We start from the raw sequence: 21,887 nt of genomic DNA on the forward strand, positions 1-21,887 counted from the left end.
ATAGCCTCGGTGCCTGAAGGGCCTACTCTGACATCTCTTCAGCAGCATACGGAGGCATCGACACTTCCGGTGGCACCACCTTCGTCGATGCCACAAGACTTCACAACCTACATAAAAGAGGCAGTTTTACAAGCGATTAAGGAACACCTGCCGGCATCTCCGTTGATGCCGGTGACATCCCCTTTAACATCGACGTCACCGATATCAGTACCGAGGTCTGTTCCATCGGTGTCATCGATTCCGGGACATTTCCCGATGCCGGGCACCCGCCCGATGCCGACAATTGCCTCGACAACGGAGGCTTACTCGACACCGGCCACTGGATCTATGCCACTCACTGCCATGTCGACAACAACCATAGCAGCGCAAGGCCCCGTCTGGCTTCCGGATTCGTTCCTCCCTCCAGAGCGAACGACTACATTAACTTCGATGCCCTCATCGATGCCTACCTTTTCATCAAGTATACCATCGATGCTTCCTGCTCTTTTTCATCAGGCATCACCGTATATACCCACCATGGGTACCGAGCAGTCATCGAGAGAAAAGACACCGATGTCGGCGATGACAAAGACAAAATCTACGATGCCACTTCCTTCTGCAGTGGACATATCTGAAGCAAGATATTTTTTCTGAAGTATTGAGTATAAAGATCTCCTGGATTCCTTACCTTCCAACCCGGTGGAAGAGGAGGCTTCTCCACAAGAACCCATTCCAGGACCCTCTGGTGTACCTCCTCCACATCCAGCTGGAAAACCAGGACCTCATACTCCAGAATATGATTCCTGGAGTGACACACAATCTGACACCTCAGAAACTTTCATGTCTGACCAGTCTCCTCCTCATCCAAGAAAGTCTCCACCAGAAGACCTTACTTTTTCCTCTTTTATCCAAGAGATGGCCGATTCTGTTCCATTTAAATTAGAATCTGAGCAGGATCTCCGTCACCAAACTCTTGAGGTGCTACAATTCGTAGATCCCCCCCCAAGCAAGTCATGGCAATACCTATCCATGATATTCTTCTTCAACTTCTTCAAAGAATGTGGGAACATCCTTGCTCTGTTCTTCCCATCAATAAAAGAATGGACTCCACCTATTTAGTCCAACCTGCACCAGGTTTCCAGAAATCCCAACTTCCTCAGTCTTCTGTGGTGGTAGAATCAGCACAGAAAAAAGCAAAAAGATCAAGAGTGCACTCCTCTAATCCTCCAGGGAAGGATAATAGGTTCTTGGACTCATTTGGAAGAAAGGTATTTCAAGGTGCAATCCTCAATTCTAGAATTGCAGCCTACGAGTTGTACATCACACAGTACCAAAGGAACCTCTGGAAGCTGATGGAGGAGTTCATACCATCTTTACCCCAGGAATTCAGGGAGCCAGCACAAAATCTAATTCAGAAAACCTTTGAGGCCGGCAAACATGAAGTAAGAGCTGCCTATGACTCATTTGAGACAGCCTCAAGGGTGGCAGCTTCTGGCATAAGTGCTCGCAGATGGGCCTGGCTAAAAGCATCAGACCTCAGAACAGAGGTCCAAGAAAGAAAAGTTGGTAGACCTACCCTGTGCAGGGGATAACTTATTTGGGACAAAAGTTCAGGAAGCGGTCTCTCAGCTAAAAGAGCATACAGAGACCTTAAGGCAGTTATCTTCCATGCCTCATGATAACACTACCCACGCTGTACGTCGTACCCAGCGAAGGGATATTCGCAGGCCCTATTACCGTCCTAAAAGATACTATCCACCTGCAAATAGGCCTCGCCAACCAAGAACCCAGCACAGGCCACAACCTCACCAACAAAGAACAACCAGACCTGCACCTGCCACTCAAACAGGTCCCACAGCTGGCTTTTGAGAACTTCTCCAGAGAACCCAGCCAATCTCTGAATCCTCACTCACACTTTTACTGGGGGGGGGGGAAGGTTATCCCATTTTTACAGCACATGGAAAACCATAACAGATCAATGGGTTCTTTCCATCATATTCCAGGGGTACACGCTCAATTTCCTAACAGTACCTACAGAGCTTCAAGCACCTCTGATTCCTCCCAACAGAAATCACATTCCTCAACTTCAAATAGAATTATCCACCCTTCTGAAATCCAGGGCCATAGAACCAGTGCCCCAGCCTCAGCAGGGCAGAGTATTCTACTCCCGATATTTCCTCATTCCAAAGAAAACAGGAGGCCTACGGCCCATCCTAGACCTCAGAAGTCTAAACAAATTTCTAAAAAAGGAAAAGTTCAGAATGGTCTCGCTAGGTACCATGCTTCCACTCCTCCAAAAATAAGATTGGCTTTGTTCTCTGGACCTTCAAGATGCATATGCTCACATCCAATATTTCCTCCTCACCGCAAATATCTGCGTTTTATGGTAGGTCATCACCATTTCCAATACAGAGTACTGCCCTTCGGACTCGCCTCTGCTCCCAGAGTATTCACAAAATGTCTGGCAGTAATAGCAGCACACTTACACAAACAAAGGTGTTCATGTCTTCCCATACCTAGACGATTGGCTCATCAGGAGTCAGTCTCAACACAGAGCAATCAATTCTCTCAATCAAACCATTGCTCTACTTCACGCCATGGGATTTCTCATCAATTATCAAAAGTCCCACCTCACACCATCTCACTTGCTCCAATTCATAGGAGCAGAGCTGAACACCGTCCTTGCAAAGGCTTTTCTACCCGAAGATCGAGCAGAAACATTAGCCTCCCTAGCAAACTCGATTCTCTCAAACACGCAGACGACAGCTCATCGTATTCTAATTTTACTAGGCCACATGGCCTCCACAGTTCATGTCACTCCTATGGCAAGACTAGCCATGAGAGTAACCCAATGGACATTACGGTCACAATGGATCCAAGCCATTCAACCACTACACTCTCCAATTCAAGTAACCCACCAACTACACTCTTCGCTCCTTTGGTGGATCAACACAGACAACTTGCGCAAGGGCTTACCCTTCCAACAACCAGTTCCACAAATTACTTTAACTACAGATGCATCCACCTTGGATTAGGGAGCTCACATAGACAATCTCCAAACTCAAGGAACTTGGACAAAACTCGAAGCAACATACCAAATCAATTTTCTGGAACTTCGAGCTGTACGTTATGCACTGCATGCGTTCAAGGATTGCCTTTCACACAAGACTATTCTGATTCAAACAGACAATACAGTAGCCATATGATACATCAACAAACAGGGAGGTACGGGCTCATATCTCCTGTGTCAAGAAGCTGCACAAATTTGGGGCTGGGCCCTGAATCACTCCATGTTCCTACGAGCCACTTATATGGCAGGTATACACAATGTCGTAGCGGATCGACTCAGTCGTCAATTCCAACCACACGAATTGTCCCTGGATCTCCTGCAGTAGCGACCAGGATATTCCAACGTTGGGGTCAACCAACAATAGACCTCTTTGCGTCACATCTGAATCACAAAGTGGACAACTTCTGTTCTCTACACAAACAGAAGAACCAGCCAGCCAAGGACGCCTTTGCTTGCCCTTGGAACTCGGGCCTATTCTACACGTATCCTCCAATACCACTCATAACCAAAACTCTAGTGAAACTACAACAGGACAAGGGGTCCATGATACTCATAGCCCCATATTGGCCTCTTCAAGTATGGTTCCCCACATTGTTGGACCTCTCAGTCAAGGATCCAATTCGACTGGGCATAGCTCCCACTCTCATAACTCAGGATCAGGGCCGGTTGCGACATCCCAACCTTCAGTCCCTATCCCTGACAGCATGGATGTTGAAAGTTTGATATTACAACCACTCAATCTTTCAACTCATATTTCACGAGTGCTTATAGCTTCACGTAAACCTTCCACAAGAAAGAATTACGCTTCCAAATGGAAAAGATTCACCTGCTGGTGCAAGCAAAACATTGATCCCTTCACTTGCACCATTACCTCGCTACTGGACTACTTATACCATCTTTCAGACTCAGGTCTTCAGACTTCATCGGTAAGAGTTCATTTAAGTGCAATCTCAGCTTACCATAACAGGGTAGGAGATGCACCAATTTCCACACAACCTCTCGTCAGCAGATTTATGAGAGGTTTAACTCAACTCAAACCACCAATTGAACCTCCAGTCACAGAATGGGACTTGAATCTGGTATTAACTCCTGTGACATTAAATTTCTCACATGGAAGACTATCTTCCTCATAGCCATTACATCGGCTAGAAGAGTTAGTGAATTACAGGCTTTGGTTACGTACGCACCCTACACAAGGTTTTTCCTTGACAGGGTGGTCCTCCTTACACATCCAAAATTTCTTCCCAAAGTGGTTACGGAATTCCACTTGAACCAATCCATGTTTTACCCACATTCTTTCCAAGACCTCACTCTCACCAAGGAGAAGCAGCCTTGCATACTTTGGACTGTAAACGTGCTCTACCTTTTATTTAAACTGTACTGCAGTTAACAGGAAATCCAATCAGCTCTTTGTATCTTACGATCCAAACAAACCAGGTAAAGCAGTGGGTAAACATACTCTATCCAATTGGTTAGCAGATTGCATACAGTTTTGCTATGAAAAAGCAGGCCTTCCTCTCCAAGGACGAGTGAAGGCACACTCCGTAAGAGCAATGTCAACCTCAGTAGCACACTTCCGTTCAGTGCCAATACTTGACATATGTAAAGCAGCAACATGGACTTCTCTTCACACTTTTGCAGCTCATTACTGTTTGGACAAACAAGGAAAACAAGATTCGGCCTACGGACAATTTGTCTTAAAGAACTTGTTTCCAGTATAATCCCAACTCCTTCTACAACCAATTTACTGCTCTCTTCGGCTGGCTCATTTCCACAACAACACATCACTGTTGCCTTCATATTAAATGACTCAGCCTCTAACTTGCTAATCACTCATATGTGAGGACTAGCATCCTGCTTGTCCTGGGATAAAGCAAAATTGCTTACCTTGCAATAGGTGTTATCCCAGGACAGCAGGATGTAGTCCTCACGGAACCCACCCGCCACTCTGCGGAGTTGGGCCTTCCTATTTTTTCTAATTTTATTTCCTAATGCTTATTGCTACATACGAGACTGAAGTGAGACCCCTGTGGCAGAGAATATCATGGCATGCTGGGCATGCCCAGTAGCCTCAGGCTGCCAGTCAAAAGTTTCTAGAAACTTTATCAGGAGTTTTCCTGCACTAGGGCTCTGTTGCTGACGTCACCCATATGTGAGGACTACATCCTGCTGTCCTGGGATAACACTTATTACAAGGTAAGCAATTTTGCTATATATATTGAAAAGCACCGGTCCAAGTACAGATCCCTGAGGCACTCCACTGTTTACCCTTTTCCACTGAGAAAATTGACCATTTAATCCTACTCTGTTTCCTGTCTTTTAACCAGTTTGTAATCCATGAAAGGATATCACCTCCTATCCCATGACTTTTTTTTTTTAGTTTTCTTAGAAGCCTTTCATGAGGGACTTTGTCAAACGCCTTCTGAAAATCCAAATACACTACATCTACCGGTTCGCCTTTATCCACGTGCTTATTAACCCCTTCAAAAAAATGAAGCAGATTTGTTAGGCAAGACTTCCCTGGGGTAAATCCATGTTGACTGTGTTCCATTAAACCATGTCTTTCTATATGCTCTACGATTTTGATCTTGAGAATAGTTTCCACTATTTTTCCCGGCACCGAAGTGAGGCTCACTGGTCTATAGTTACTTGGATCTCCCCTATAGCCTTTTTTAAATATTGGGGTTACATTGGCCACCCTCCAGTCTTCAGGTACAATGGATGATTTTGATAAGTTACAAATTTTAACTAATAGATCAGAAATTTCATTTTTGAGTTCTTTCAGTACCCTAGGATGCATACCATCCGGTCCAGGTGATTTGCTACTCTTTAGTTTGTCAATCTGGCCTACTACATCTTCCAGGTTCACAGTGATTTCATTCAGTTAGTCTGACTCATCACCCCTGAAAACCATCTCAGGAACTGGTAACTCCCCAACATCCTCATTAGTAAACACAGAAGCAAAGAATTCATTTAGTCTTTCTGCAATGGCCTTATCTTCCCTAAGAGCCCCTTTAACCCCTCAGTCATCTAATGGTCCAGCCGACTCCCTCATAGGTTTCTTGCTTCGGATATATTTAAAAACTTTTTTATTATGAGTTTTTGCCTCTATGGCCAACTTCATTTCAAATTCTCTCTTCGCCTGTCTTATCAATGTTTTACACTTAGCTTGACAATGCTTATGTTTTATCCTATTTTCTTCAGTTGGATCCTTCTTCCAATTTTTGAAGGATGTTTTTTTGGCTAAAATAGCCTCTTTCACTTCACCTTTTAACCATGACGGTAATCGTTTTGCCTTTCTTCCACCTTAATGCATGGAATACATCTGGACTCCGCCTCTAGGATTGGATTTTTAAACAATGTACAAGCCTGTTGAACACTTTTAACCTTTGCAGCTGCACCTTTCAGTTTTTTCTAACTATTTTCCTCATTTTATCAAAGTTTTCCTTTTGAAAGTTTAGTGTTAGAGCTGCAGATTTACTTCTTGTCCCCCTTCCAGTTATTAGTTTAAATTTGATCAGGTTATGATCACTGTTGCCAAGTGGCCCCACCACCATTACCTCTCTCACCAAATCCTGCATTCCACTAAGAATTAGGAGCTTTACAACTATGTCCTCCAGTTACATGCCTGGCAATCCCATGGGACCTAAACATAATCCTACACTGATGCATCCTCCATTTGAGATAATGCAGTCGTCCTCATTGAAGTTTCTCACGAGGAAGGTCCTTTTTTCTAGTAGCTATAAATTCAGCGCAGAGGATTAGTGAGCTTCAAGTGCTGGTCCATCACGCACCCTGTTTTCAATTCTACCATGACAAGGTCACTCTTTGGACACACCCAACCTTCCTCTCTAAGGTGGTTTTAGCATTCCATCTCAACCACATTTATAATGTTGCCACCTTTTTTTCCCACATCTGCATGTCCCCAGCCGAGAGGCCCTGCTGCACATCTTAGACTGCAAAAGAGCATTTGGCCTACTACAAGCAGAGGACTAGTACACCCAACAGACATTCTCAACTCTTTCCTACAACCCGAATGCCATGGGACTTCCAGTGACCAAATATAGCTTAGCGAGTTGGTTAACCCAGTGCATCCAGTTCTGCTATTTGTCTAAGTGTGAAAAACTGCCCTCTAAAGCCAAGGCACATCAGCTGAGGGCAGTCACTGCGTCAATTACACATCTATAACATGCCTATTCAGGATGTCTGCAAAACAGCTACATGGTCTTCATTGCATACATTCACGTCTCATTACTGCCTCCATCAGCATGCCAGTACAGACTCCTCTGTGGGGCAGGAGAGATTGTTATGCTACCAACTCTTGAATTGTCCACCACCTCGGGGGCACTGCTGCACAGCGAATCCTCCTCCCTAACCAGCATCCACAATCTACCTGCTTGCATACACAGCTGTGCTTCGTTCCCTAGCTGGGGTCTCCCAGGCAGCATGGCTAATTCAGCCTTCTTATCTGGGGGGGGGGGGGGGGGGGGAACAAGCTTGCTTACCATGAATGGTGTTTTCCATTGGATGAATTAGCCTCCTCCCTGGACAGTTGTCTTCTGCCTGCTCTACCTACTGGTGACTACCGCTGCTCTGTGCTTTCTCACAAACTAAGGTGATCAGGCAGGCGCGCGGGAAGGTGCCGTGCAGGAGCCCGCCAGGGGGTGCTCCCAGACAGCATGGCTAATTCATCCTGCTAGTCAAACAGATCAGATCACCCTAGATACCTGTATTTCAGATTGAATTTTAGTATCAAAGAAGACCCCTACATCTTGCTCCATATCTGTAGATGTTATAATCTCAGCCTCTAGTTTAAGATAGAAATGTTGTCTGGCCCTGACTTCCCTAACCTCAAAATCTAGTTTACTCTCTACTAACTAATCTGCAGTCACCATCCGCTTTCTGCTCACATCCACAGACAGGCATGCTATAAGATGTTTTCTCAAGGATATAATGATCTGAATATCATCCACATGAATACCCTCGAAGCCCCAAAGCATGCATTAATGGTACCAGAGCATGCAAGAAGATATCAAAAAATAGTGGGGAAAGGCGAGAACCCTCTGGGTCCTCACAGCCACCCAAATTCTGAGATTCACAGCTAACTTGTTCTTCTTTATTGGTGTCAGTTTTTTTTCAATTTCATTTCAGCTAAGTACATTTGACTCTATTTCAAGCAATTTTTCTATTTATCTGTTTTTTGTAAGATAGTGATAGGGACATTCATTCTTAGTTTTTATTTTATTTTGCCTGGGAATGTGACACTTCCACTGATTTTGCTCGTGTGTTGTCATTTTTTCCACTTTTTTTTTTTTGTTATAACACTGAAATTCCCAGACAAAGTAAAATAACAACTGAAAATGAAGGTCCCTTAGTATTGAGAAGTTTTTTTTAATGATACATAATGATTACCTTCATTAGTGCCACATGATTGCGGTATAAGGGTGTTTTAATGGCTGACATGAACATACTTTCTTTTCACTTTCTGCATTTTTGTTTGTGGATATTTTTCAAAATCTGACTACTTTTGTTAGGTTTTTGGTATAAGGAATTCTTTTGGGTAAATTTTATTTTGGAGTAAATTAGCTTTTTCCTGTAGGACTCTTATTTTTATATATTTTGGTGTTGAATGGAAAAAAATAGTGATAGTTGTATATTTAATCTTATTCCACTGCATTTTACTGTGTAGAAGCCAGGTTTTAAAAGACAGCCAAAATGGTTTCAGAAACTATCCCTTCCTCTCGTGAGATATTAAAGCAAAAAGACTGCTCATTTTCTTAGGCATATTAACTAGTTTTTCTTTACTCATTTCCATACATGGCTGGCCTTACTCTAGATTGTATTTTTCACCTTGTTCTTCTAAAGTATTTAGAAATAGTAAGCCTCATGTTTTGTTACTAAACAGACTGATGTTTACAGTATAACTAGTACCCTACAGGTCTGTCATGTCTCTGAAACTGGAACAGCACAGCAGAATATGAACAGATGCAGTCAGAAGCTGCTGCACCCTATCAGGGCACAGGGACTTCTGGGCCACATAATTCAGCAATGTGCACTATAGGGTTGTACATTGTGTTGGATTGGCATGGTACTACTGTAGAACACGAGCCAGATAAAATAGTGATAATGGATAGGTTCTGTCTTTCTGAAGTCTTCCAGGCACCATGAGATAGATAAGGATCAGTTTTCTCAGTCATCTCTATTCTTGAGCTGGAGAAGCTTCATTCTTAATTTGGTCCCAGTAAGAACAAAATAGCATGCAAAGAAATACATTTTATTTTGCTGTCTTTTATGGTGCAGTAACTTAGTGTGTGTTCTTTGCAATTCATATCTTTGAAGCACTTAACAGATCACTGGTGTCCATGTTCATTAGTTAGAAAAATCTATAAGTAATTTGTGCCATCAACAGTTGCTGTCACAATGGCTGCTGACATCACAAAATGGCTGTAAGCAGCCAGTTAACCAGTCAAAGCAATCGTGGCAGCTGAATGTAACTGAGGCAGGACATCATTTTACATTTGTCCTGCAAGCAGTGCATAGAAACAAGGCAACTAATAAACTAAATAGGAAATGTCTTGTGAATAAGTCTGCTTTACCTGACCTTGAGAGATTCACCCGATTGTTGAAGGCCTTATATCAAAAAAAAAAATGGGAGCAATAAAAAGGGAAGCAGTTGAAAGCTGTGGTAACTCCTAACCGTGCACAGCACTTACCACGTTAGACTGCTCCAAAATGCACTCCTGTACCTGAAATGAGTCTTCATATGGCTACTTGCATTCAGGTAAATAACCTGTGAATATTTTTTGAGGAAACTGTTCTGTGTGGTATTCATTTGTCTATATGTTTGCTAACACATAATCTTTTCAGTGTAACACTTAAATAGCCAACAGGCAATAAGAGGCTGTCTCTTCATTGGATCTATGATGATATGTAACTGAATATCATCTAAACTTTGTCCTAGTCTCAATACCTCTTATGAGACATTAGAGGCTGCCTCTTCATTGGATCTATGATGATATGTAGCTGAATATAATTTTCCATGCAGAGGAGCCATCTAAACTTTCTCCTAGTCTCAATACCTCTTATGAGACATTAGAGGCTGTCTCTTCATTGGATCTATGATGATATGTAACTGAATATAATTTTCCATGCAGAGGAGCCATCTAAACTTTGTCCTAGTCTCAATACCTCTTATGAGACATTAGAGGCTGTCTCTTCATTGGATCTATGATGATATGTAACTGAATATCATCTAAACTTTCTCCTAGTCTCAATACCTCTTATGAGACATTAGAGGCTGCCTCTTCATTGGATCTATGATGATATGTAACTGAATATAATTTTCCATGCAGAGGAGCCATCTAAACTTTGTCCTAGTCTCAATACCTCTTATGAGACATTTGCATTACTTTACTTCATTGTGTACTCTGTATCTGTCTTCACTGTATAGATTCATAATAATTGACAGCTGTGCTCTTACGCAGAAATATATAATAGTGTAGCAAGGATTTCATTGGTGTCCCACTTGTGTTTGCAGCTGGAGACTTATTGAACACACAGTATCTGACACTATATCTAGCTGATGGTTTTGACCCTTGTCGAGCAGGGTTTTGCTAGGGCTGTAGCATAGAGAGGGTACTGGTAGATGGTCTTAGGTCAGCTTTGTATCATGGCAAGAATAAAGCAGCGCCTCACACTTTAATAGACAAGGAAATAAGTTATGGCTCAACATAACCCTTTCAAAATGACCTAAAAATGAAAAAAAAAATTTCAAAGCCACATCTGTTACTTTGCTAACCTGTGGACTAGAATTTCATGGTCCATCCCGTGTCAAAAGCTGTAACTAACACTGTTTACTCCTTAGCAGATATAGTCAAGAAATACAATATTATTTTTTCTTTCACACAGGCGACCTACCTTCAGCTCCATGCACCTTTGGGAAAGATCGTGCCAAAGCACTTGTAGGGCTCAGTAACTGCCTTGGGATGGGGAGAAACAAGTTTTATTTAAATTCAAATAAACCAAGGCCCTATGAGAGCAGAAGACACCATGTAACAATGCTACCTTATAATATTTGGGAAGCATTCCCATATTACAGTCCCCAAGTGAGGATATTGAAAGTTGTTATAGATGATCATTGTGATATATTGGCACAAATAACAGCATTTGGTTAAGAACTATTGGCATCTCTACAAAGTGTGGCGAAGTAAAGCTATGGCCACAGTGATGCAGACCACTGTCCTGAGTTGATTGGCCTACATTAGCCTTCTATATACATAGAGAGAGAATTACACATCAGAAAAGATTGTAAAAAACGCAATATATTCTAAACTGAGCAACTGAATTAGGGATTAGCAAATGGGATCTCATTTGTTCGTCTGAAAATTAGCTTTCTCAGTGTTCAAACTAATTCTGAATTTTAAAATGCTTCACATTTCTGGTTGTCTTTATTTATAGAGCCATTTGACACTCCATACTCTGGCTAAGTTGTCAGGTCATATTTAGCTTTTTGAAAGAATAGTGAAATCTTGGCTATTTAAGAGATCTTTTGGCCAGCTGAGGTTATGACCTGTCTAATCTTTGAAGAAGAGTCAAGTCAGCTGGAGCTAGGCAGAGGCAGCTGAGAACAACTCTAACTGGGTCGAAATTTCCAGGCATTATAAATTTTTAGTTGAATTTTAGTTTATGGCTCTAGGGTATTCAGAAGTGATGAATTTAATGTTTATTTTGCCAAGTGCCAGTTTTATATTTGATTTATTGATAGGCATTTGATATTCTAGCGCTTACCAAGAATGTCCTCAATTTTAATTTGTGGATGTTATGTAACTTGCCACAAACCAGTGGAGTGTGAGAGTAGCATTTTTAATTCCATTTGAATCAGCCATACAGTTAGAATTGTTTTGATTCTGTGCCCATTGGCATAGCATTAAGAATCCAGTCGTGTATAACTTATAGTTCTTATTCAAAGTTAGGTAGCTGGATCAAAAGACTGACGGATTGTGCAAGGAAGGCCTGAGTGAAAAACATTTTTATGAAAGTGAGATGACAGGGCTCAAAATGTAGGAGTAATGATACCTTGTCCCAAATCATATGATCATGTTGGCAGTTTTTGTTTGTCATAAATGTACTTTTTACAGTATAGCAGGCTAAAAGATATAATACCTATGAGTGATGGGAATCCCTGCTGGTAGTGTAAGATCACCAAATGCAGAGAACTTCCTGGAAGCCATCCAGCCCTGCTAAAGTATGTTATGCACATTTTCTAAGTGGAACTAAAACCAACATAAAGGTTTAAAATCCTCTTCGTTTATTAATTGTATTGAAAGCAGAACTGTGAAAAGCCACTTACAACTAATAAATACCTAAAGTAGTTAACGGTTTAACTGATTTGTGTAAGCAAAATTGGTAAGAATCTTGACACATCTTCATACAGTCAATGGATTATATACTTGAAAAAGCTTTCTGTACCTTTGTCAGGAGTCACCAATTCAGTGCTTGAGGATTGCAAATAGGTCAGTTCTTTCAGATAACCAAAACATGCAAATTGAGTTCTTAAAATGAAATATATGCAGAATATTCATCACGGATATCTTGAGGGTTGGAATTGGTTTCTCAAGACTATGGGAAAACGCTTATGAAAAGACACCTCTTATGCTGTTGGACATTGTTCTTATTGTAAAGGAAACCTTGTTGCTTTGATTAATGTGTAATTACTGAATCTATATACAGTAGTTGTAATCCTACATGTTTTCCTACTTCATGTCTCTTTTGGAGGTGTAAGCATTCTGAGTTTTGTGATTTGCCAGATCTTGCCCAGTTCATATTTTTATATTAAAATTGGAAACGATGGTCTTGTGAAAAGTATAGACAGATTGATCATTGGCTATTTTAATGTAGTCTTGACATTTTGGACATCCTGTTGGAATACATCTTTTCTGGTAAAATATATTCAGGTGCAGTGCTTGTAGACCGTGGTCTATTCCCATTGTTTTTTAGTTTAGCAATATCTGTAAGCTCTGTTAACTAAAGTTTTGTACTCAAGTTCTCTTGATTCAGTTTTTCTCTCCAGTTAGCCACAATTGCACGGTCAGGTTTTCATAATACCACTTGGTAGAGAAGCACTTTGAAACTGAAATAAAGGATCTTGTAAGCACAATATTATGTTGCTTACATTCTAAAAGTAGAACAAGATTTAGTGAGAGATGCTAAGTTTGCTTAGCATAAACAGGATGAATTAGCCATAACGTGGGTGATGTCATCTAGCAGCATCATCTGGACCTGTCTCTCTCATAGCTAGAACTTTTTTTGCTCTACTGAGCATGTGTGGGATTCCTGCTTAGGTGTTTCCTTGTGAGCCCCTTCAGTTGATTTTAGAGCTGTCTAGCTAGGTAGTGGACTCTCCTGGGATGCGGGCAGGTATTTAATATGATTAATTCATCCTGCTATTTACAGAAAACATTTTACGGTAAGCAAACTTGGAGTCCCAAGCTGAGGATTGCAGCAGAGCCTTTACTGAATAAGCAACCTGGACCCCCACTGTGGAGAGTTGACTACTAGGTGAACAGACTAAGCAAAATTGGCTGTCGCTTGTTGAGAGATTGTCCAGACAGTAATGGGATGTAAAGGTGCATACTGATGTCCTGGAGAATCAGAGCTCACAGGTGAGCCACTGATGCAGCCATGGCTCTAACTTGATGAACTTTGGTGTCTGGAATTTGTAGGCCTGCTAGTCTGTAGTAGCAGTTTGTAATGCAGTCTGCTACTTTCCATTGGAGAAAGTACATTCGGCCACTGCTTTGCCCAATGTATTGGGACTGTAAAACAGTTGAGAAGACTGAGGCAGAGTTTTTCTCTTGTAAGTCGAAGCCCATTTTCAGTTTAAGGTACAAAGGGCTTTCTCAACTTTTATGTATATGAGGTTACAGGAAAAATATAGGCAGCATGATAGCTTGATTAATATGGAAAACTGACACAATCTTTGGTAGAAACTATGGTTGGGTATGGAACACCACCATATTGTGAAAGAATCCTATATAAGAAGGAAAACGAGCAAAAAAAACCTGAAGTTTGCTAACTCTTCTGAGGTTACGGTGACAGGAATATTTACTTTCCACGTTAGATATGAGTGAGGCCATACGGTTCAAAGGGCAGCTTCATCAGTTGTGCAGGATCCATGGAACTGGTAACCTAATATGCCATAAGCCTTTCATGAATTTGAACACTAGATGTTCAAACTGAGGGTAAGGCAAAGGAACCGAGAAATACTCTTACTGATGAGGTAGCAAGGCCTAATTCAGAAAGTGAGAGCAGATAATTCAGTAATTCTTTAATTTATATGCGAATGGATTCAAATTGTATCTACCATGAGGAAAACCCTTTTCCATCTGAAATTGTAAACTCTTTTAGTTGAAGGTTTTCTGGTGAAGGCTAATGTCCTCCACTGCTTTAGGTAAGAAGTCTTTTATCATTGAGCATTCAACATCCAAGCTGTCAAGTTGAGAAGGGGAAGGTTTGGATGAAATAGATGACCTGCTGCTTAAGTTAATAAGTATGGATCTAATCTGAGAGGTACTTAGATATGTGAACCAGACTTGTGTGAGCCATTCTGGAGCTATGAGGATTAGATGGTCCTTCAGTACGTTTTGCACCATTCTGTTGGTGGAATCAGTGGGAAAAATGTACATGTGTGCATCGCAGTCAAGTAGAAAAGCATCCGGAGCAATTCTGAGTTTGCTAGTTTTCTGGTTTGTTTTAATGCAAATAGGTCAACTGCTGGGAATCCCAGAGATTGAACAGTATGTTGGCTGTTTATTGCTGAAGGGGCTGTTTGTGTAGACAAAATATTTTGCTCAGTTGATATGCCAGCATGTGGGAGATTCCAGAAAGAGAACATAAGAAATTGCCAAGCTGGGTCAGACCAAGGGTCCATCAAGCCCAGCATCCTGTTTCCAACAGAGGCCAAACCAGGCCACAAGAACCTGGCAATTACCCAAACACTAAGAAGATCCCATGCTACTGATGCAATGAATAGCAGTGGCTATTCCCTAAATAAGATTTATTAATAGCAGTTAATGGACTTCTCCTCCAAGAACTTATCCAAACCTTTTTTGAACCCAGCTACACTAACTGCACTAACCACATCCTCTGGCAACAAATTCCAGAGCTTAATTGTGCGTTGAGTGAAAGAATTTTCTACAATTAGTCTTAAATGTGCTACTTGCTAATTTCATGGAATGCCTCCTAGTCCTTCTATTATTCGAAAGTGTAAATAACTGATTCACATCTACTCATTCAAGACCTCTCATGATCTTAAAGACTTCTATCATATCCCCCCTCAGCCATCTCTTCTCCAAGCTGAACAGCCTTTCCTCATAGGGGAGCTGTTCCATCCCCTTTATCATTTTGGTTGCCCTTCTCTGTACTTTCTCCATCACAACTATATCTTTTTTGAGATGCGTCGACCAGAATTGTACACAGTATTCAAGGTGCGGTCTCACCATGGAGCGATATAGAGGCATTATGACATTTTCCATTTTATTCACCATTCCCTTCCTAATAATTCCTAACATTCTATTTGCTTTTTTGACTGCTGCAGCACACTGAGCCGACGATTTTAAAGTATTATCCACTATGATGCCCAAATCTTTTTCCTGGGTGGTAGCTCCTAATATGGAACCTAACATCGTAAAGCTACAGCAAGGGTTATTTTTCCCTATGTGCATCACCTTGCACTTTTCCACATTAAATTTCATCTGCCATTTGGATGACCAATCTTCCTGTCTTGCAAGGTCCTCCTGTAATGTATCACAATCCGCTTGTGATTTAACAACTCTGATTAATTTTGTGTTATCCGCAAATTTGATAACCTCACGCGTCGTATTCCTTTCCAGTTGATTTATAAATATATTGAAAAGCATCGGTCCAAGTACAGATCCCTGAAGTCTCTTGCAGTATAACTTGACGGCTGCATGCCCATTCCCATATTCTTACCACTTCTTGACAGTCCAAGAGACTGTGCCTTCTGGTTTGTTCATGTAGAACATAATTTTTTTTTTCTTTTGAATGAGGATGCTCTTCCCTTAAAGGAGGCATGTGAAAATTTTCAGTATACCTTATTACTCTCAATTTGAGGAAGTTGATTTTAAATTTTCTCCACAAATGACCATGTCCCTTGAGTTCAAAAAGGTCCTGTGTGGGACCCCCTCAACTCTTTGAGCAGGCATCAGTTACTAATATTACTGTGTGAGGAACTTGTTACAAAGGTGCTCCTTTTTGAAGAATGAAGGGATCCAGCCAACAACTTAATTTCTGCTTAATTTCTGTTGAAATCTCCATTTTGGTCATGGGGGGCTGAGTAAACTGGTCCCAATGAAAACGAAGGCCCCACTGTAGGTGACATATATGCAGGTGCGTCATCAATACTGCATTGAATGCTGCCTTTGTCATAGCTATGAGAAAGAGGTCTGTTTGGTACCACTAGATCGTGTGTTCCAGCCCTCTCCTGGAAGCACACCTAACTTGACAAGTTTTCAGGATATCCATAATGCATATTCATTGTGGAAATCCTGAAACCCTTACTACTAGGTGTGCTTCCAGTTGGGAAATATTGCGCTAGATGACGTCACCCACATGTTATGTCTAATTCAGTCCTGCTTATCAATGGAAAATGAAATGCTTTTCTCTGTGATTCTTGACTGGGGATGCTGGGACCCATTTTTGGAAAAAGCCTATAGCATTTGTACTATTACATCTATACAATTGATGGCAGTGTTAACATTCAGGTTAAACTACTGTTTTAAATTAGAGAATCATAAGGCTGTCTCATTGTCAGCAAAGGCATATTGGCTTTCCTCTTCCTGCTCCTCTGTTTAGATTCAGAGCTCGGTGTTGTGAGTTTATCACCTAGCCATGAATTTGTGTGTTGGAAATGCTTTTTCTTGTCCTGATTAAAAATTGGGTGGGATTTTAAGTTTTTGCACACAGAAGGGTAAAAAAAGCACATTTATTATTTGTTTCCCTTCAGTGCAATAGAGAATTCCAGTGACGCTATCTCTGTAGTCAGCTCTAGTGAAGCTGAGCAGTCACAACCTGACTGTGATACTGGGGGGGCAATTGAGGCTGACCCTCAGAGTGAGCCTTCCTCCTTTGTCACACCACCAAAGGGGTGAGTATTGAAGTAGGCTGAGCCTGAATTACAAACAGTCCCCATCAAAGGTAACACTTCTTTTGTTCTGCTGGGCATGCAGCATCTGATCACTTACATGCTCTGCTTATTTTGTCACCATTTGTGTTTCTGTGCATACCTATAGGCTTGCGTGTGTGTATATGCATACATATATACATGTGTATATGCATATATCATTTCAGATGCAGACATTGCTAAGAAAAGCTTTGCTGCCTACTAGTATGAATATTTTTATTTTAAAAAGCAAATGTTTGGATTTTTAATTTTTAGTCTTGTGGATCAACCTATAGAGAACATCTCCTCTTCACACAGTAAAGGGAAGATAACCCGATCAGAGTTCGAGTCTGAGGTGCCAGCAACTGAAAAGGAAGCAATCAAACCAGAATCTGCTCTGAATGCTTCAGAGAGCTTAAAAAGAGAGGTAGGTATTGCAAGTCGTCTATGGGGAGAAATGTCCCATTATGCATCTGTTCCAAGTGCTGCGTTCTCATTGGACAAATGCAAAAAGATAGGTTTTACAGTAATTTCTTAATCTTTTACCTTTCAGGCATTCATTTTTGCCAGTTTGTTCTTGCCTCCTTTATTGCCGTGTTGTGATGGGTAAAGGATATTGTTATTATCTAAGTGCTCAGTTGTTTTTGCACTGTTTTTTCAATTAATTTAGCCATTAGCGGTAGGTTGGATACTGGTCTATAGTTCGCTAGTGTTAGGGGGTCCATGTTTTTCTCTCTAGTATTGGTTTGATTGCTCCTTTCAGTATTTCTGGCATGTGACCTTCTAGGGGGGAGTTTATAATTGTTGCAAAAGTTGGACTGGTGATTTCAGGAAACTTTTTTTATTTCAACTATGGGTAATGTATCTCTTTGGTGTGGGGTTAAGTTGTCTAATCATGTTCTTGACTTCACTGTTAATTATCTCATCGAATTCAGACCATGGTGTCACGTCTCTCTTACACATTTTAATCTCTTGTTTGGGTGTCTTTGGTATTTTGGTTTGCAGGTTCTCAATTTTATCATTAAAAAATCTAGCTATTTGATTGCTTCTATTTTCGGGTAAGTTATCTGGGGAGTTTGTAGTATCTTTGGTAAGATTATCAACTATTTTGGAAAGGGTTCTAGGGTTGTTCATGTATTTTTCTATCTTTGTGCTAAAGTACATCTTTTTGGCTTCAAGAATTGATTTTTTGTAGAAGGCTAGTTTATGGTATTGTCAGGTGATTCAGCTGTTTTATTGTTTTTCTTTTTTCCTAAGTTTTTGTTTCAGTTCCTTCCCCAGTTGTGCTGCAACCCCAAATGGAGACTGAAGGCTGCAAGTTCCCAGGGTTGCTCAATTGCAGTGCTATGTACTTCATGCTGGAAGTCCCCAGTTTAATTTCTGGGCAGAGTCTTCCGCATGATGGGGTGGCTGGGGATGCTGCAAAGGGAGTGTTCACAGCACTTAGAAGGGATGGAGTCAGTCATCACGAGTGCACCTGTTAGCTGGATTTATAGCCCATAATGGTTCCAAACGGAGCACTGTTGCAGGCCTGCTGCTGCAATGGCCAATCTAACACCAGCTCTAGAGAGGCAGGACAACATATGTTAAAATAAAGGAAAAATCCCTGGGTAGATGTGAATGAAGGCTCGTGACACCAGGATCCCTGCCCTGGTTCCAACTGAGCTGCAAGAAAAAGTACTAGGCCAAAACAAAGAGGAAACTGCAAGCTCCTATGTAATTGGGATTTGAAGCTCCCTGATTCAAGCCTTCACACTTTAAACTGAAAAGCAAATTTCACCATTTAGTCTGTCTACCCTTGCAGTATGGCAGCTGTGACATATCCAGGTTTAATGCCTTTTGAAGCTGTTTAAGCATAGCTGTACTTTGATTTTATCAACCCTTCTTTTACTGTTGTAGAAATCGGACCGCAGAAAAGTGGGAGATATTGACCCCACAGCTATGGGGAGTCCAAAGGATCCAGGAGACATTCCAACTTTTGATGAATGGAAGAAACAGGTTATGGAAGTAGAAAAAGAAAAAAGTAAGTTAAACACCAGACAGCTGAGACATTGTCCTTTCATTCCTGTTATGCTGACTATGCTCTGTAATACTCTCTCCCAATCTAATAAGTGGTCTCATGCTTAACTTTTGATATAAGAATCAAAGGAAGACTTGAAAGCTTTGGTATGACCCAGCTGTCCTGGACTGATCCGGGTACGTACAGGGAAAGGAAAATTGGTTCTTACCTGCTAATTTTCGTTCCTGAAGTATCTGGAATAATTGCACTGGAAAGTCCGCTCGTTCTGATCCTTTCTTGCTGTTTTTGGATAAGTAGATACTTTACCGGTTGTTGAAGGGTTTAGGTTTTTCCCTTTTCAGGGTTATTCTTTTCAAATTTACACGTTTGCACACGTTAATTCTTCTTGTCCATTGTTGATTTGTTCTTGGACTGTTCGATTTTCTACAAATTTTATCTGCTTTGATACTTTTATACTGAGGAGATGCAGGCAGCACATAGTCTTAAGAGGGAGCACTCTCAAAGTTTTTCTGTCTCCATCTGCTGGAGGGGAGGCAAAACCCAGCTGTCCTGGACTGAACTGTGGTACTACAGGAATGAAAATTAGCAGGTAAGAACCAGTTTTCCTATGGAGCCCAGCACAGAAAAGGTCTGTCTGTTTCTAGACCTTTGACTAGCCCACTGATCATGCCCTATACCATGCATCCTCTTCAGTCTTTTCCCCCTGTGGAGCTGTCATCTTGCGGTCTTGGAGCTTGTGCTCTGGTTATCTGGAAAACTGTTTTTGGCTAGTTTTTGCCTGGTCCTGCACCGGGTCCCTCTCAGTAAGTTCTTTTTTTTGGTCTGTTCCCGATAGTTGTGTCTTTCGGTGCCCGTGGGCCATTGATTGTTCACTGGCTTCTTTATTCCATGGCGTTAGTGGGTTCTGTCCATCATATGGGGATACCTGTTGGTTTTTCTGCCAGATTCTCCTCCAAATCCCTTTTGGGAGCCATCAGCTTACCAGGAGATCCTCTTGACCAAGCTCTCCACCCTAGTAATGGCCAGAGCGGTCGAGCCTGTCCTACCAGAGCAATGGGGATGGGGTTTTTACTCCCGGTATTTCTGACTGAAAAGAAAACCGGGGGTCTCCACCCCATTCTGGACCTAAGAGCCTAGAACAGATTTTTAAAGGAAAAGTTCCAAGATGGGCATCCTGATTCCCCTCTTACACACAGGGGACTGGCTCTGCTCCCTCAGTTTGAAAGATGCCTATACCCACATCAATATCTTTCAGGGTCATAGAAAGTATCTTCACTTTGTGGTGGGTGGACGCCCCTTCAGTGCCGGGTGTTGCCGTTCGGTCCGGCCTCCGCACCATGGGTCTTTACCAATTGCCTGGCAGTGGTAGGGGTGCAAGTTTTCCCCTACTTCAAGATTGGCTGGAAAAAGCACCACCCAATCAGGGTGGTATCATTAGGGTTTGTCAACTACCCGAAGTCTCATCTGCACTAGTTGACCCAGCTAGACTTCATTGGAGCCCTGCTGGGTACGACACAGGCAAATGCCTTTTTACCACACAGCAGGGTGTTAACCTTGGTGTCCCTTGCATGGGCAGTGCCAGTAGGTCTCTGTAAAGCAAATGTTGGGGCACATGGCACTGTCCATATTACTATGGTAAATTTGAGAATGGTCTGTAATTTGCCAAATCATAAATATCGTGTGCTGGATTTTTTCACAACAGGGCTAACAGTTGCCCTCTTTAAAGATACAGAGAGCAAGCTTTCAGCCAAAGATGCATTTACAGCATTACTTATTGACTCTACAATATGTACTTTAGGCTTATTTGAAAAAGGTAAGTTTTTTTAGAATTTTCTTAAATTCCTTGGTATTTGAGATTTGTCTGAGTTAATTTGGCAAGTTCCAGATTGATGGTCCCAGTTCTGAAAAAGCTTTTTCTTGTTATATCTAACCTAGCAAGGCTGACTGAGGGAATGTCAAGTAGGTTTTGATTTAAAGATCTCAGGTGTTTATCAGGTTTATAAATTCTCAAGGTGGAACACAGCCAGATTGAGGATGGATTTATGTATGAGTGAATGAATAATAGACAGTTTATATTAGATTCTGAATTTGATAGGTAGCCAGTGTAGTAAAAACAGAGTGGGGGATATGACTTTTTAACGGGGTACCAGTTAAAATCCGAGCAGCTGAATTTTGGATTAATTGGAGAAGTTTTATTGTTCTATTGGAGAGACCTAAGAGAGCATTATAGTAGTTAAGTCCTGAAAAAAATTAAAGATTGAAGAACAGTATGAAAGTCTCGATAGAAAAATAAGGGACGAAGATGCTTTAAACATCCATAATTTGTAGAATGAGTTCTTTACTATTGTGGAGATGTGATGTTAGTGACAGATCAGAGTTTATAATCCATCCCTAAGCTGCGAGCATGAGTTGAGATGAGAATAGAAAAGCCATTAAAAAGGTGAGACACGGGTCCATTTATAGGATTTGATATGTTAAATGAAGAATTTCAGTTTTTGTGAGGTTTAACTTAAGGCGATTGAGATAACCAAGCATCAACAGTGTTTAAATATAGTACAATTGTAGAGAGAGTGTTTGACCAAGAAGAGCTAAACAGAACAAAGAACTGAATGTAGTCAGCATAGATTTTGAACTGAATA

The 21,887-nt window shown here is 41.3% G+C and overlaps 1 protein-coding gene across 7 annotated transcripts in view; it reads left to right on the forward strand.

The window, feature by feature from the left end:
- Positions 1-21,887, forward strand: part of SUCO (SUN domain containing ossification factor) — a 238,504-nt gene that overhangs the window by 76,341 nt on the left and 140,276 nt on the right. For 4 of the 7 annotated variants that reach the window (XM_029618558.1, XM_029618553.1, XM_029618554.1 and 1 more), the window contains exons 5-7: positions 17,073-17,213; positions 17,505-17,655; positions 19,128-19,251. In XM_029618558.1, coding sequence (XP_029474418.1) covers positions 17,073-17,213; positions 17,505-17,655; positions 19,128-19,251 — 416 coding nt within the window. The remainder of the gene's footprint in view (positions 1-17,072; positions 17,214-17,504; positions 17,656-19,127; positions 19,252-21,887) is intronic. The other 3 variants (XM_029618555.1, XM_029618556.1, XM_029618557.1) reach the window with 3 other exon arrangements.

Source organism: Rhinatrema bivittatum, chromosome 10 (assembly GCF_901001135.1).
Source record: "Rhinatrema bivittatum chromosome 10, aRhiBiv1.1, whole genome shotgun sequence".
Classification (NCBI taxonomy): Eukaryota; Metazoa; Chordata; class Amphibia; order Gymnophiona; family Rhinatrematidae; genus Rhinatrema; species Rhinatrema bivittatum.